Consider the following 14,235-nt stretch of genomic DNA (forward strand, 5'->3'; position numbering starts at 1 on the left):
TCCGAAAATGTACATCACACTCTGAGAAATGCCGACAGATGCAGAGTAAAAAGACATTTTCCAGAAATGCCCCTGCTGACTCGGGGAGGAAAGCTGGACCTTTTGTTTTTCGATTTTTATTTTATTTTTTGACAATATAGAGAAGTGGCAAAATCTGAATCACAAGGACAAGCTAAGAATTCTCACACTTTGAAGTGAATGGCCCCCAGCCTGGTGATATTGTGACTTGGGAATTCAAACTTTTTAAATTGAAAACTATGCAGGGGAAAAGTGTAAAAAAGTCTGGAATCTACCACATTTAAAATTGTCTTTCTGTACATTTTTCTTTCTTTCAAACAAGTTTATTGCACATTTGTTACATACAGTGTGTCAACAAAACACAACCATTTTAGATTAATTTAACTAATGAACAATTTAGCACAGAATCAGACCAGAAACAGTACTAAAAGATTTTCATTTTTATCTTTGGGCTTCAGAACACAAGGTCGGATAGGGCGCCGAGTGGAAGCGTTGCGAGCGGTGATAGTTCCCAACCGCACCGCTATAATAAAAATTTCTGGGGAGAACCCTGTTGCTTAATGTGATTTTTGTTGATCTTACAGCTGACAGCCCCCAAGCCACACAATGTCGTTTTTATGAGCTCTCCAACCTGGCTTTCCACATTTTGGCACCAAGCAAGAAAGTGATGAAAGCGTAGTCTGTTGTCTATTTGTGTGACACACTGATCATGTGAAGTACTGCTGTATTTTATGACACACCTTCCCATAATTACTAATAACCACTAGAATAATAACAACAGCAAGTATGAGCACCTAACTGCTAGCATGGATAATATAGTGGCTGCAGCAAAACAAATAGGCAGCTTCCAGAAAGGTGATCTCCCAGATGGCACAACCCCAAGTCTCATCACTCTAATGGGAAAGAATGACTCATTCCAGAATTATTAGTGTGATTTTGTAGGCAAATGCAATGAAGATCAAATTTATAAACTAAAAATAAAGTTGAAAAACTCGTTCTGACTAAAGCAAAGCAAACTCTGCTGCACGGAGTGTCTTTCAGGGTCAAATACAACACAAAGGAAACATAAGGTTCTTCCCTTCCACTATTTCACAATAAAAGTCTTAAATATAAGGTCACATTTACAGAAACCTCCTTCCTTACAATTTATTGCCGTTAGATACAGAAAAACAGACTGTGACAAAATATGGTTAACTTGATACGTAACATCTGTATGTAAAAAAAAAAAAGACAATAACAAAGCAGCCCTGTGAATGTAAGAATCCTTAAAATGGAGTAACTTGCATTATGTTATATCAAACAGAACTCTTTTAGTGATGGAAAATGAGAACCTTTTCTTCTATTTTTTTTTAAACTAAGCAAGAAAAAAAAACATTGTTGGGTGATGTTATTTAATTTGACATTTAAGTGTGATGCAATTAATCATGCAGCCCCACACAATTAAAAAGTAAATAAATTAAAAGAGAAAGAAGTCACAGAAGCAATCTATTTGTATATTTGCAAACAAACTGGGGGGGGATAAAGAGAAAATATTTCACCTGATGTTTAAGAGGTGACTCTATTCTGCGAAATTCAGAAGGCTGGTTCTCTAGTTGGTAAACTATCAGGCCTCTCTCAGCTGTGGCAACCACCGCCATGGGATATACCTATGAGGCACATGCACACAGAAAAAGAATACTCCTATTCAGTCATTCATACATTCAACAAAAGCACATGTATGCATTTCTTAAAGTACTTACAACATCTGCACAGTAGCACCTTTCTGGCATCTGCAGAGACATCATGGGATTGGGAGAACGGGTGTCCCAAAACTGCAGAGAGAACAGATAAGCACTCCGAGTACAACACACAGGATTCCCTCAGTAGTTGCTTGCCAACAGACTTCTAGTAGGCCTAGTGTTGACACACTTAATGCCATTTTTATTCCCACTTTTCTAATGTTGCAGAGTTCACAATGACATTTAATTACAGGTGATGTCTACACCATCACCGCTAATTGTGTGCTCTAATGGCAATACTTATGCAAACTGGTGGAAAATGATATGTTATGCTTTGAGATGGGTAGAGAAACCCGGTATTAAATTATTGAAGACCAGCATATGGGTAAGCTCCGCCCCTTAACAGTATTGCTTTCTGGACTGGACAAATTAAGTAAACTTTCTCAGGTGTTTTTGATGAAGAAACTTCAAGCAGACCAGACTCAGAGGGGTGACCCACCGATTTGGCCATACTACTAAAATCAGGTTTGGGGGGGGCGACGACACAAAGAATTGTCAGGCATGGAAACAAAAATAAACACAGTATTTTTGATTCGTTTTTAATTATTTATTTAAATTGATGTTGTATCGTTTCGTGTAAGGCGCCTTGAGACGGCTTTTGCTGTGATTTGGCGCATTAGAAACTAATTAAATTAATTAAAATTTAATACCATTTTTCCACATGACATTTACTCCTGCCTTCACATGAAACTTACTTAAAAACTTCACCTGTTACCATCAAGAAAATATACAAAGACATTTTGAGATTCTTCAGGAAACAAGGCTAATGGCCCAGTCACACTATGAAGGACAGCGCAAAAGGATTAGTTACATATTTAAATATTTTGTCTGTTGGCAAATATGTCAGTCTCCCATGGAGTTGGGTGCAAATGGAGAAATGATGTCACATTTCCACTGCGCTGAGCAGAAATATTTTCAAGGTTTAAAGACAAATATACTGCATATGAGCAGGGTTTGGTGCTCTAAAAGCATGAAGTTATGTTTCCCCACTTGAACAGCTCTGCTGCGTCTTCTCACTCAGAGAGAAAGCGAGACAGAAAAAGAGAGCACGCTGTCTATTTCTTCCAGACACGGGGCTGCACTTACTGTATCAGTCCTCTCTCCGCTTGCTCTACTTTTGACCAATCAGAACACCAAATTGAACACTTGGACAACAGCAGGAAAAATAAATGACATGCAGAGGAAAGAAAATTTTAAAAAGACTGATATTGACAATGCAGGGTGTGAATGAAGGCTGGAACAGCCAAGTTTGTTTTGGTACAATTGTATTTGGTTTTATTCTGTCTCTACAGTACAACTGGAAAGTATTCACAGCGCTTCCCTTTTTCCACATTTTATTATGTTACAACCTTATTCCAAAATGGAGCAAATTCATTTTTCATTCTAAATTCTACTGACAACACCCCATTTCATGACAACATGAAAAACTTAAAAAAAAAAAGAGAAAGAAATCACAGGTACATAAGTATTCACACCCTTTGTTCAATATTTTGTTGATGCACCTTTGGCTGCAATTACAGCTTTAAGTCTTTTTGGGGATGAAAGTGGTGATAAACAAAACAAGCTGAAACCACGCACGCACACAGCAACAGGATTCATGAGAGATGAGGGAGTAAGTTGGTACAACTTGCACAGCTCTAAGACTCCGTATGAAATATACACTCAACAAAAATATAAACGCAACACTTTTGGTTTTGTTCCCATTTTGTATGAGATGAACTCAAAGATCTAAAACTTTTTCCACATACACAATATCACCATTTCCCTCAAATATTGTTCACAAACCAATCTAAATCTGTGATAGTGAGCACTTCTCCTTTGCTGAGATAATCCATCCCACCTCACAGGTGTGCCATATCAAGATGCTGATTAGACACCATGATTAGTGCCTAGGTGTGCCTTAGACTGTCCACAATAAAAGGCCACTCTGAAAGGTGCAGTTTTGTTTTACTGGGGGGGGGGGATACCAGTCAGTATCTGGTGTGACCACCATTTGCCTCATGCAGTGCAACACATCTCCTTCTCATAGAGTTGACCAGGTTGTCAATTGTGGCCTGTGGAATGTTGGTCCACTCCTCTTCAATGGCTGTGCGAAGTTGCTGGATATTGGCAGGAACTGGTACACGCTGTCGTATACGCCGGGTCAGAGCATCCCAAACATGCTCAATGGGTGACATGTCCGGTGAGTATGCCGGCCATGCAAGAACTGGGACATTTTCAGCTTCCAAGAATTGTGTACAGATCCTTGCAACATGGGGCCGTGCATTATCCTGCTGCAACATGAGGTGATGTTCTTGGATGTATGGCACAACAATGGGCCTCAGGATCTCGTCACGGTATCTCTGTGCATTCAAAATGCCATCAATAAAATGCACCTGTGTTCTTTGTCCATAACAGACGCCTGCCCATACCATAACCCCACCGCCACCATGGGCCACTCAATCCACAACACTGACATCAGAAAACCGCTCACCCACACAACGCCACACACGCTGTCTGCCATCTGCCCTGAACAGTGTGAATCGGGATTCATCCATGAAGAGAACACCTCTCCAACGTGCCAAACACCAGCGAATGTGAGCATTTGCCCACTCAAGTCGGTTACGACTACGAACTGGAGTCAGGTCGAGACCCCGATGAGGACGACGAGCATGCAGATGAGCTTCCCTGACACGGTTTCTGACAGTTTGTGCAGAAATTCTTTGGTTATGCAAACCGATTGTTTCAGCAGCTGTCTGAGTGGCTGGTCTCAGATTATCTTGGAGGTGAACATGCTGGATGTGGAGGTCCTGGGCTGGTGTGGTTACACATGGTCTGCGGTTGTGAGGCTGGTTGGATGTACTGCCAAATTCTCTGAAACACCTTTGGAGACGGCTTATGGTAGAGAAATGAACATTCAATACACGAGCAACAGCTCTGGTTGACATTCCTGCTGTCAGCATGCCAATTGCACGCTCCCTCAAATCTTGCGACATCTGTGGCATTGTGCTGTGTGATAAAACTGCACCTTTCAGAGTGGCCTTTTATTGTGGGCAGTTTAAGGCACACCTGTGCACTAATCATGGTGTCTAATCAGCATCTTGATATGGCACACCTGTGAGATGGGATGGATTATCTCAGCAAAGGAGAAGTGCTCACTATCACAGATTTAGACTGGTTTGTGAACAATATTTGAGGGAAATGGTGATATTGTGTATGTGGAAAAAGTTTTAGATCTTTGAGTTCATCTCATACAAAATGGGAGCAAAACCAAAAGTGTTGCGTTTATATTTTTGTTGAGTGTAGTTTACTGTGATAGTAAGTAGCAACACCTGTTAGTGTGCCTTATGAATGTTTTTCTTTTCTTTTTTTACTGTCCCCTGGCTACGTAAGCTCAGGTTCCCCCTGAATAAAATGCACAGTATCTTCTAGTGCATCATATCTCTGCTGAAACAGACCGTTTTTCTTTAAAATGCGCTTCAGAGTCTTCATGCACATAATCACACTGTGTCTCGCAGACAAAGCCTCCAGTATATTATTGTATGTGAGCCCAAGATTAAAGTAAAACTTAATCAAGTTCTGGTTATCCATGATGTGCAAACCATCCAAATGATTCAACGAACCTCTGTGTCACCAGGCTGGAAATATGGACTCAAACATTATTGCGAGGGAAAGCAAAAGGTATTGCGAGGAAACGCAATAATCGGGGCCAAAAAAAAATTAACCACCTTGTCCCTAAGCAGGCTCCGTATAAATATACTTAAATCTACTTCTAAATTTTTCAACCTGTTTGTCAGATACGATCAGTTTGGCCACCTCTGGTATTGTATTTATGTCTTTGAAAAGTGGATGGACACCATACATTGTTGTCAGATAAGTAAAACAAAAATGACAGAATTGACATTAATGGAGTTATTCTATCAGTATTTTCAAAAAAACCATAAGTTAGTATGACTTTATTTTTCAAGACCTCCGCCTGACCGGAGTGTTGAAATTGACAGGGAGCTGGCCTTATGGCTGCTCTTGGTGTGCCTCTGTGGTGGGAGCGCTGTTGTAAACAAGAGCTTCCAGCAGGGGCAGAATGTTGAAAGAAAAATGATTACGATTAGTAAAGAGTTGATTTTGTGGGTGTTCTCAGGATTTGTGTGTGTTGTTCCCTGCAGGAGGCAGCATGGTCAAACATTCTTGCTTATTCTTTAGGTCTTTTACCACTTTTGATGCTTTCAAAAGTGATCGTGTTAAAAATCAATTTCAGCTCTTTAGTAACTGCAAATGTCCCATAGACAACACCGGAATTTATCGGTTATCGATTATCTGTAACTTCAGAGACATCTTTGGGTGGTTTATCTTTATCAAAGATAACTTTTCAGTTATCTTATTATCTGTTATCGAAGTTAATTTTTTGGCTATCTGTGCCCACCACTGATGGTGTGTCATGTAGAACTGAATTCCTGTATGAACAAAGACTTCAACCTTGAACTTTGATCTGAACTGGACTTTGATCTAAACTTGAATTCGGAATGAACTGACATTTTGATTCTGAACTGAAAACCTGAATGAACTGAACCTCAGAATGAACTATTTAGTTTAGTTTTGACTTTTCATTTCCAGATGTGAGCCCAAATGCACCTTCACTATCTCACCTGCCCTCTCATTCTTCCCCGCAGTTTATCCAGTCCCAACAGCTCCGCAGGCTCGCTTCCCTAGTTCCAGTCCCTGTCTCGGTGCCCTGTCTGTCCCGTCAGTCAAGTCCTCATGGTCCATCCTCCTTTAGTCCTTCCACTGCACAGTCCTTTGTTGTTTAATAAACTCTTGTTTAAACCTTTTTGCCTGCTTTACTGCTCCTGCATTTGGGTCAACCATTCAAACCCGATTCTCCAACCGTAACAGTCCTGCTGAAAGATGAACCGTCACCCCAGTCTGAGGTCAAGAGAGCTCTGGAGCAGGTTTTCATTCAGGATGTCTCTGTACACTCATGCATTCATCTTTCCCTCAATCCTGACTAGTCTCCCAGTTCCTGCTGCTGAAAAACATCCCCACAGCATGATGCTGCCACCACCATGCTTCACTGTAGGGATGGTGTCTGGTTTCCTCCAAACACAAAACCTGGCATTTACGCCAAAGAGTTCAATCTTTGTCTCATCAGACCAAAGAATTTTGTTTCTCATGTTCTGAGAGTCCTTCAGGTGCTTTCTGGCAAACTCCAGGTGGGCTGCCATGTGCCTTTTACTAAGGAGTAGCTTCCACCTGGCTACTCCACCATACAAGCCTGATTGGTGGATTGCTGCAGAGATGGTTGTCCTTCTGGAAGGTTCTCCTCTCTCCACAGAGAAATACTGAAGCTCTGACAGAGCAACCATCAGGTTCTTGGTCACCTCCCTGACTAAGGCCCTTCTCCTCCGATCACTCAGTTTAGACAGGTGGCCAACTCTAGGAAGAGTCCTGGTAGATCTAAACTTCTTCCATTTACATCTTTACAAATGTTTCTGTACCTTCCCCAGATTTGTGCCTCGAGACAATCCTGTCTATAGACTACATAGACAGGTGTGTGCCTTTCCAAATCATGTCCAATCAACTGAATTTACCCCAGGAGGACTCCAAATAAGTTGTAGAAGCTCAATTTAGAGCTTCATGGCAAAGCTGTGAATACTTATATACATGTGATTTCTTAAGTTTTTTTATTTTTAAGAAAAAAAAATCAAAAAAGAAATAGAAAAAAAAGAATTTTTTTCATGTTGTCATTATGACGTATTGTGTGTAGAATTTTGAGGAAAAAATTAATTATATCCATTGTGGAATAAGGCTGTAACATAACCTTATGTGGAAAAAGTGAAGCGCTGTGAATACTTTCCAGATGCACTGCAAGTACGTGTGTAATCTACTGTGAATAATTGTGTTACTATGGCTGTTGTACCTTCAGTGTTTTGTCCCAGCTGCCAGTCATGACACAGCTATAGTTTGGTGCTTTAATCCACTGTATGGCTTTGATTGGACCATCATGCTGTGGAAAAAAATTTGAAGACATATGCAAAAACTATTCTGTATCATTCTAACAAGCACATGTTGTAACTGGAGATCGTGGTCTAACTTGTGCAATCTGCATTGCTTGATTGCTGTTTAGATCCCACATTTTGGCCGTCTTGTCACAGGAAGCAGTGAACACTTTACTCCCATCCTGGTAAAACAGAACCATGTAGTATAAGTAACACTACGATACAGTATTTAGTCCGCGATGAAACAACACCATGTGAAGGGCAAAAAGACTCACATCACTCCAGCAGACATCCAATACCGGGCCAGTGTGCATCTGTTGGGCTTTGGGGACAGTTTGTCCATTGTCCTGCACCTCCCAGCACCGGACCTAAGGTCAGACAATGAAAAATGTGTATTTTATCCAACACTAGAAAATGCAACAAGGTTTTGCAGCAGGACACCAGTCTCACATAAATTCACATGTACGCAGACCCCTGTGCCAATTCTCATGCCTGTGAATTGCACGTGTAACAGCTGCAAAGTCATTGATACTACTTATGTCCCCTGTAAAAGGAAGTTTTAATTCTTGTGGTTTGGAGAAGAGAAACAGTGACCTTATTACTAAACATTACTAATTTTGTATAGCTTCTCTTGAGTTTGCATGGGGTTAGCAAAGCAGATCCTCAAACTGATTTGGCAAAAGCTTTGCACTGGATGTCCATTCTGAAGCAACGTACAAGGAGAATGGGGCATTGGTGACATCACTGCTCTTTTTGTCAAATATACTCTAGACTAAAACAAACACTCACATCATTAGCCCAAGATCCTCCAATGAGGAAGTTTCCAGGCAGAGTGGGAGGACTAAAGGCCAAACAGCTGATGCTGTCATCTGGTGGTGAAGTCACTTCAACATCCTGCAGGAAAATCAGCAATGAGAAAAAAGGTGACGCGGCACAGATATTCTGCAGTCTGAAATAACTATTCATAAAACCACCAGCAGGTGCTCTGCTGCCAGGTTACCTTCATTGGATTATGAGTATCTGTTGTGGTGCTTCCAAAGACACTGGTGCCTCCAGTACCAAACCCAGAAGTTGTCCCAAATAAACTCATGGTGTATTTATGTCACTCCTAATCTAAACCTGAGAAAGAAAAAAATGGAAGCATTTACATACTGGGATCATACTGGACGAATTCTGTTGTTATATGCCTTCTGTTGTTAAATATGAGTGAAGTTATAGGTTAAATAATCCCACAAATCTATGACTGCACATGTAGACATTCTTTCAATATATGCAAAATAAAGACCCCATGTTAACCCCCACAACATGAATCAGCTGCAAATCATGAATTATCTGCAAAATGTGAATACTGAAAAAAAAATATTTCTCAAAACGTGAACGCGGGTCTCACAAAACGTGAATGTCATGATATAGTTTTTTCAGTTTAAATAGTTTACGGATTTCAGTTTACAGGTCAATTACTTCAGGAAATCTTGATCGCAAACCCTATCACAGCAAAAATGTGTGTGTTTTTGTTGTTGGGGACAGGGGGTGGGTGTCACTACAGTAGGGAAGGTTACGGATGAGATTTTATCAATATCCATGGCAATATACAGCCGCTGAAACGAGCCCCAAACAGGCTCTCGCCTCTGGTGTGACATGCCCTGACCCGCTGCACGTAACCCACTCTGGGGACAGTGGCAGGTGTGAAATTTGACTGGGACGGTACACCTGTCAAACAGTAACACAGGTGTCAGTCAAACTCAGGAAGGACAGAAAAATCCCCTGGAGACTCAAGTTAGAACAATATTCACAGAATCAAAGTTCACAACTCAATAAATCTTAAGAGAAACAACACTAGTTTCTAACCTCAGGAAGGTAGACAACGAGCTACAACCTTATTTTTATCCATGTGAGCCATCCTCTGAGCTGAAAAAATAACACTGATCTAAACGAGCAGGTGGCTGAGAAAAAGGAAGCATATGGACCATCTACAAAGTGCAAAAAAGAAAAGAGACACTAGTGGTGTCACCAAATTCACAGCACACATTGATCTCAACTTGGCTGGTTTGAAATGCATTAGCGCCCACTCCTTTAGCATTTCGAGACACTTTAGAATCCACCAGCAGCCTGGGACTGATTCTATGGTGAAGCAGATGCTCAAAATTTTTTACAATGATGCTTCACATTCACCCTTTTCCTCGATGTGCAGTTAAGCACCTTGCATGGCAGCAAGGTGCTCAACTGCACATCAGGAAGAACTAGGGAAATTAAGGGCTTTGCCCAGGGGCCCTTATTGAGTTTCCAATGATTGGGATTTCAAACGAGGATCCTCCGGTCTCAAAACCATCATTTTAACCGCTCGACCATCACCTCCCCATTTCCAGTGCTCTCAACACGTGCAGTAAATTCATCAAACCTCTTAACAATTAAGGGTAAAGGTAAGCGTGACAGTCAGTGAGTGACTATTACAATACCTGTTAATGTTAACACACCAATAACAATTCACAAACTGTCACAGGGTTAAAATAAGCTTAGCTGTGTGCTTGTGAACCACGTACGAATAGAATTTGTAATTATTAATACTACTGCGTACGAATAACCGCATCCATGTCTGTATGCTAATTCAGAGCATACAACAGCAAGCATGACAATAACACATTTAAATCATATACACTGCAGAACACTATGTCATTAATACACGGATCTGCATATTTAACACTGTTTCAAATGTTTAGGATGACATTTGTATGGGTGGATAGCTATTTTAAACGCAGTTAGCACATTTCCCGTCCCGGTTTTCTGTTAGAAAAGCAGCAGCAGTTTAGACGTTTTTTAACACAGAGCCTGAACATTTGCTACATTAGATAAGCCGCTTCACAAGTATACATACCCCAAACACGTTTGGGTAGAAGGTGACAATAACACAGCAAAAATAATTTCTGCCGCAGTAAAAATGTGGCGCTTGTTTCTGCTCAGAGTCGAGGTATGATGACGTTGCACATGCGATTCCATGATTTGAACACGTGGAGGCAGTGCGCTGCAGTAAAAGTGATGTTGAGATGAACATAAAAACAAACCAAATCCCATGAAATTTATTCCCTGCGTAAAGCAAAACAAGGACAGGCTGCAAAAATAAATAAATAAATAAATCATAAAAATTCCCAGCACTAAGTCCATAAAACAACTGTCTACTCAGCTCTGAAATCCTGGATTCTGATGGATACAGTTGAGACCAGTGAACCTCCAGTCCTGGTCCTTGTTGGCAACGTAATCATTTGCAGTTAGTGGAATTAGTGTTGGCGCAGTGGGACATGACTGGGGATGTTCAGACAGGCACCTGTAAAGTCGGCCTTTTATTTGCAAGTGATTAACGAAGCCTTGTTGCTAATCACAGAGTCCTGTTTTCCACCAAGTCCCTGATCAAAACCCAATCAACCCACCGGGCTTAAGCCAGATTTGAGCGGGATTCACCGAGGTCTGAACACAAATGTGGCAAGAATCTGGCTAACTCAGGGATCTTGATGTCAAACTTCCTCACTACATCCAGGCAGAGTTTGTCCTGCACTTGGGGAAGGCTCCTCTTGTTGCTGATGACCGGGTGCAGAAGGTGATTGGCATCATCCATAATGTCCAGCAGTTTGTCCAGTGTTCTCTTCTCTGCCACCATCTCTTGGGCCCAGATCAAGCACTGATCAGAGAACTGTTGCTGCGGCCACTTGAAAATGCGGCCTTGAGTCTGGTTTATGTGTACTTGTGCACAGTTTGCACATGCTGCGAAAGCAAACTGTACCAAAACACGGAAGTGGACTACTCGTTAAGGTATGCAACAGTCTTTCTCAAGCATGGCAGTGAAAAATGTATCTGTTCTGTTGAAGAAGTTAAACACTTGATGGATATTCGGGCTGATGAAAGGAGACAGTTACAACTGAACATCATAAACAAAAATTCTGAGATTTTTCGAATAATTCAAGTACTTACATCCTCATACGTTCACAACCAATGTCACATAATGATGAAGTATGATGATGCAAGTGTATTTGGGTACAGAACAACATTACATTATGAAAGCTGGGTACGGGGGGCAAACTCAGGCACAATATGATTCAGTCCTACCTAATATGAAAACACCCTCACACCACTGTTGCTTACAGTTCTTCATGAAATATTCATATAACATATATAAGTCTTGGGAGATGTTTATTCATTGCAAACAGCATGGCATGAATGTATGGAGTCAGCCAGTGAGTCACTGGGTCTGTAAAGTTTCATAAGTGACTCCATATAAAGTAAAGTATATTCAACCCTGAAATTTTGGGTTCTGACAGATACAGGTGAGGACCATTGAAGCACCTATTTTGGGCCATGCTGACATCTTTTAACATACAGAATAACAAAACATGATATATCGATAGAGAGGCCTATCAAATTGCTTGTGAAACCTTGTTGCACATTTCAGGGTCCTGGTGGCCACTGCTGTTTGTTGCCAACTATACATTACGCTATATAAGAGAAAGAGATCATGGATGGACATGCATGATTGTGTGTTTTAAGAATTATGTTCAGACACACACAACTAAAGCAACTTTCCGATTAAGATTTCACATCCATCCAGTCATCCTTTTCAATTATTGCAGGTTGAAAACCTGTAACCAGTCATTATTCTTCATCACTTAAGCCCAGGTTACATATAGACGGTTTTGTCGGCGAGTAGTACGTAGACCGAAGTTCGCGGTAGTTCCGGCTGTTTTCGCGGTGGAAAGGGGCGGAGCGCGCGCAGCGGGGCTCCTCCTTGCTCTTTCCCCCAAAAAACTCTGTCATAATTGTGTTTAGAAACCAGTCACCATTTACTTTATTATACATCTGTGTAGTTAATTACTAAAATATTCTCTACAGACGATTCGCTCGCGTGCACATAAAAAAAAAAGAAAGAAAAAAGAAACTCCGTTCCCTGCTGCTGCTGTTTGCTGCGGGGCTCCTCCACGCTCTTTCCCCCAAAAAACTTTGTCATAATTGTGTTTAGAAGCCAGTCACCATTTGCTTTATTATACAGCTGTGTAGCTAATAAGCAAATAATCTCCAGGACGATTCACGCGCGCACGCACGTAAAATAAAAATAAAAAGAACCTCCGCTCCACGCTGCTGTGGTGCTGCTGCTCGCTCCAAAAACTCTGTCATGATTGTAAAATAAAGGACAAAAGAGACATAAGTCCTGCTCACAGGCTGCTACCAGATACAGGACATGTTCACATCTTCAAACTCCAGACATCTCCACGTCACTACATATTCAGTCCCTGATTGGTCATCACGGCGTGACGAGAACGGCGGCACTACAGGAAGCGGCAGGATGAAACGGCGATTAAAAAGTATCAAATGCCGTTGTTCGTGTTGTTCGCGTTGTCGCTGTCTTCACGGGAGGTCTCCGGAAGCACTCCCGGAATTATTCGACATGTTGAATAATTTTTTCGACGATTCCCGGTAAAGCCGGAACTAAGCCACACCCCCTTGTGCCGGCGTTAACAACGGCGTGTGATCCTTAAGACCTTAAGACGGCCAAAAACTCTTCCGGGACGCTTCCGGGAGCGCTTACCGCCTGTGTGTAAACGGGGCTTTAGTCATTAAGCAACTTACCCACAGAGAATGGAGAGTGTTTGATTTACATGGGTCATTTTAGGAATTATATCTGACCAGTGTGAAAACTCATTGAACACAACTGCGAATATCAGCATCAGGCATCTGATGCTGAATTTTACAACGTGTTTGATTCAGTTGGGTGGTTGTTGGGGTGGGGTGGGGGTGCGCAGACATCTGGAGAATTTGCATGATCCCTAAAGAAGTTACTGAACATCAAAGCCAGCCTATACACAGATATCATGAGTACTGTGAAGACAGAGTGCAGATCTCTGACATTTCCCAGTGGAAACTGGATCATGGATGTCTTTTGGCTCTGACACTGTTGAATACTGTACTTGCACGGAAGGTGTGTTGGAAGGCATTGTAAAAACCAGCAGCTTAGATGCCTTTGTTGCCAAGTAAAAGTTGGCTAACCCTGAGTTTGTGGATGATGCCATGATCTTTGCAGAATCAATACCGTGACTGCTGCACTTGAGAAACTGAATAAGAAATTGGACAGTCTGGTGTTGCAATTGTCCTGGATCAAGACCAAGACTCAGCCTTTCAATAACTTCCAGAAGTAGATCATCAGACATGTATGTGTATGCAGAAAAAGTGTTGAATGCCAGATGACAACTGAATGTCTCTACAATTCATGTCCTCGGCCTTTGATATCAAAAACGATGTTGTGTCCTGGAGCCCCAGGTGGCCACCATCTCCAGCTGTCAGACCTGGTACTACTGGCAGAGAACAGAAACAGTTTTGATGAGTGTGAGTTCGCACACTCAGTAATCCCACCGTCTGTGTTCTTTTGGGAGGGAGCACCTCCACCTCCAATCACACACTCGTGCAGCTCCTGTCTAACCACTTATCTG

General features: G+C 41.6%; 1 protein-coding gene across 3 annotated transcripts in view; it reads right to left on the bottom strand.

Moving 5' to 3' along the window:
• rae1 (ribonucleic acid export 1) overlaps window positions 1–10,753 on the bottom strand; it is a 30,678-nt gene extending 19,925 nt beyond the window's left edge. For 2 of the 3 annotated variants that reach the window (XM_034167220.1, XM_034167218.1), the window contains exons 1-8: window positions 10,641–10,753; window positions 8,769–8,886; window positions 8,558–8,662; window positions 8,044–8,136; window positions 7,864–7,950; window positions 7,690–7,776; window positions 1,758–1,829; window positions 1,557–1,664 (exon numbers count right to left, since the gene is read on the bottom strand). In XM_034167220.1, coding sequence (XP_034023111.1) covers window positions 1,557–1,664; window positions 1,758–1,829; window positions 7,690–7,776; window positions 7,864–7,950; window positions 8,044–8,136; window positions 8,558–8,662; window positions 8,769–8,858 — 642 coding nt within the window. In that variant the 5' untranslated portion in view covers window positions 8,859–8,886; window positions 10,641–10,753. The remainder of the gene's footprint in view (window positions 1–1,556; window positions 1,665–1,757; window positions 1,830–7,689; window positions 7,777–7,863; window positions 7,951–8,043; window positions 8,137–8,557; window positions 8,663–8,768; window positions 8,887–10,640) is intronic. The other variant, XM_034167219.1, reaches the window with a different exon arrangement.
• Window positions 10,754–14,235: the final 3,482 nt, after the last annotated feature.

The sequence above is a fragment of the Thalassophryne amazonica genome, chromosome 3, assembly GCF_902500255.1.
Source record: "Thalassophryne amazonica chromosome 3, fThaAma1.1, whole genome shotgun sequence".
Lineage (NCBI taxonomy): Eukaryota > Metazoa > Chordata > Actinopteri > Batrachoidiformes > Batrachoididae > Thalassophryne > Thalassophryne amazonica.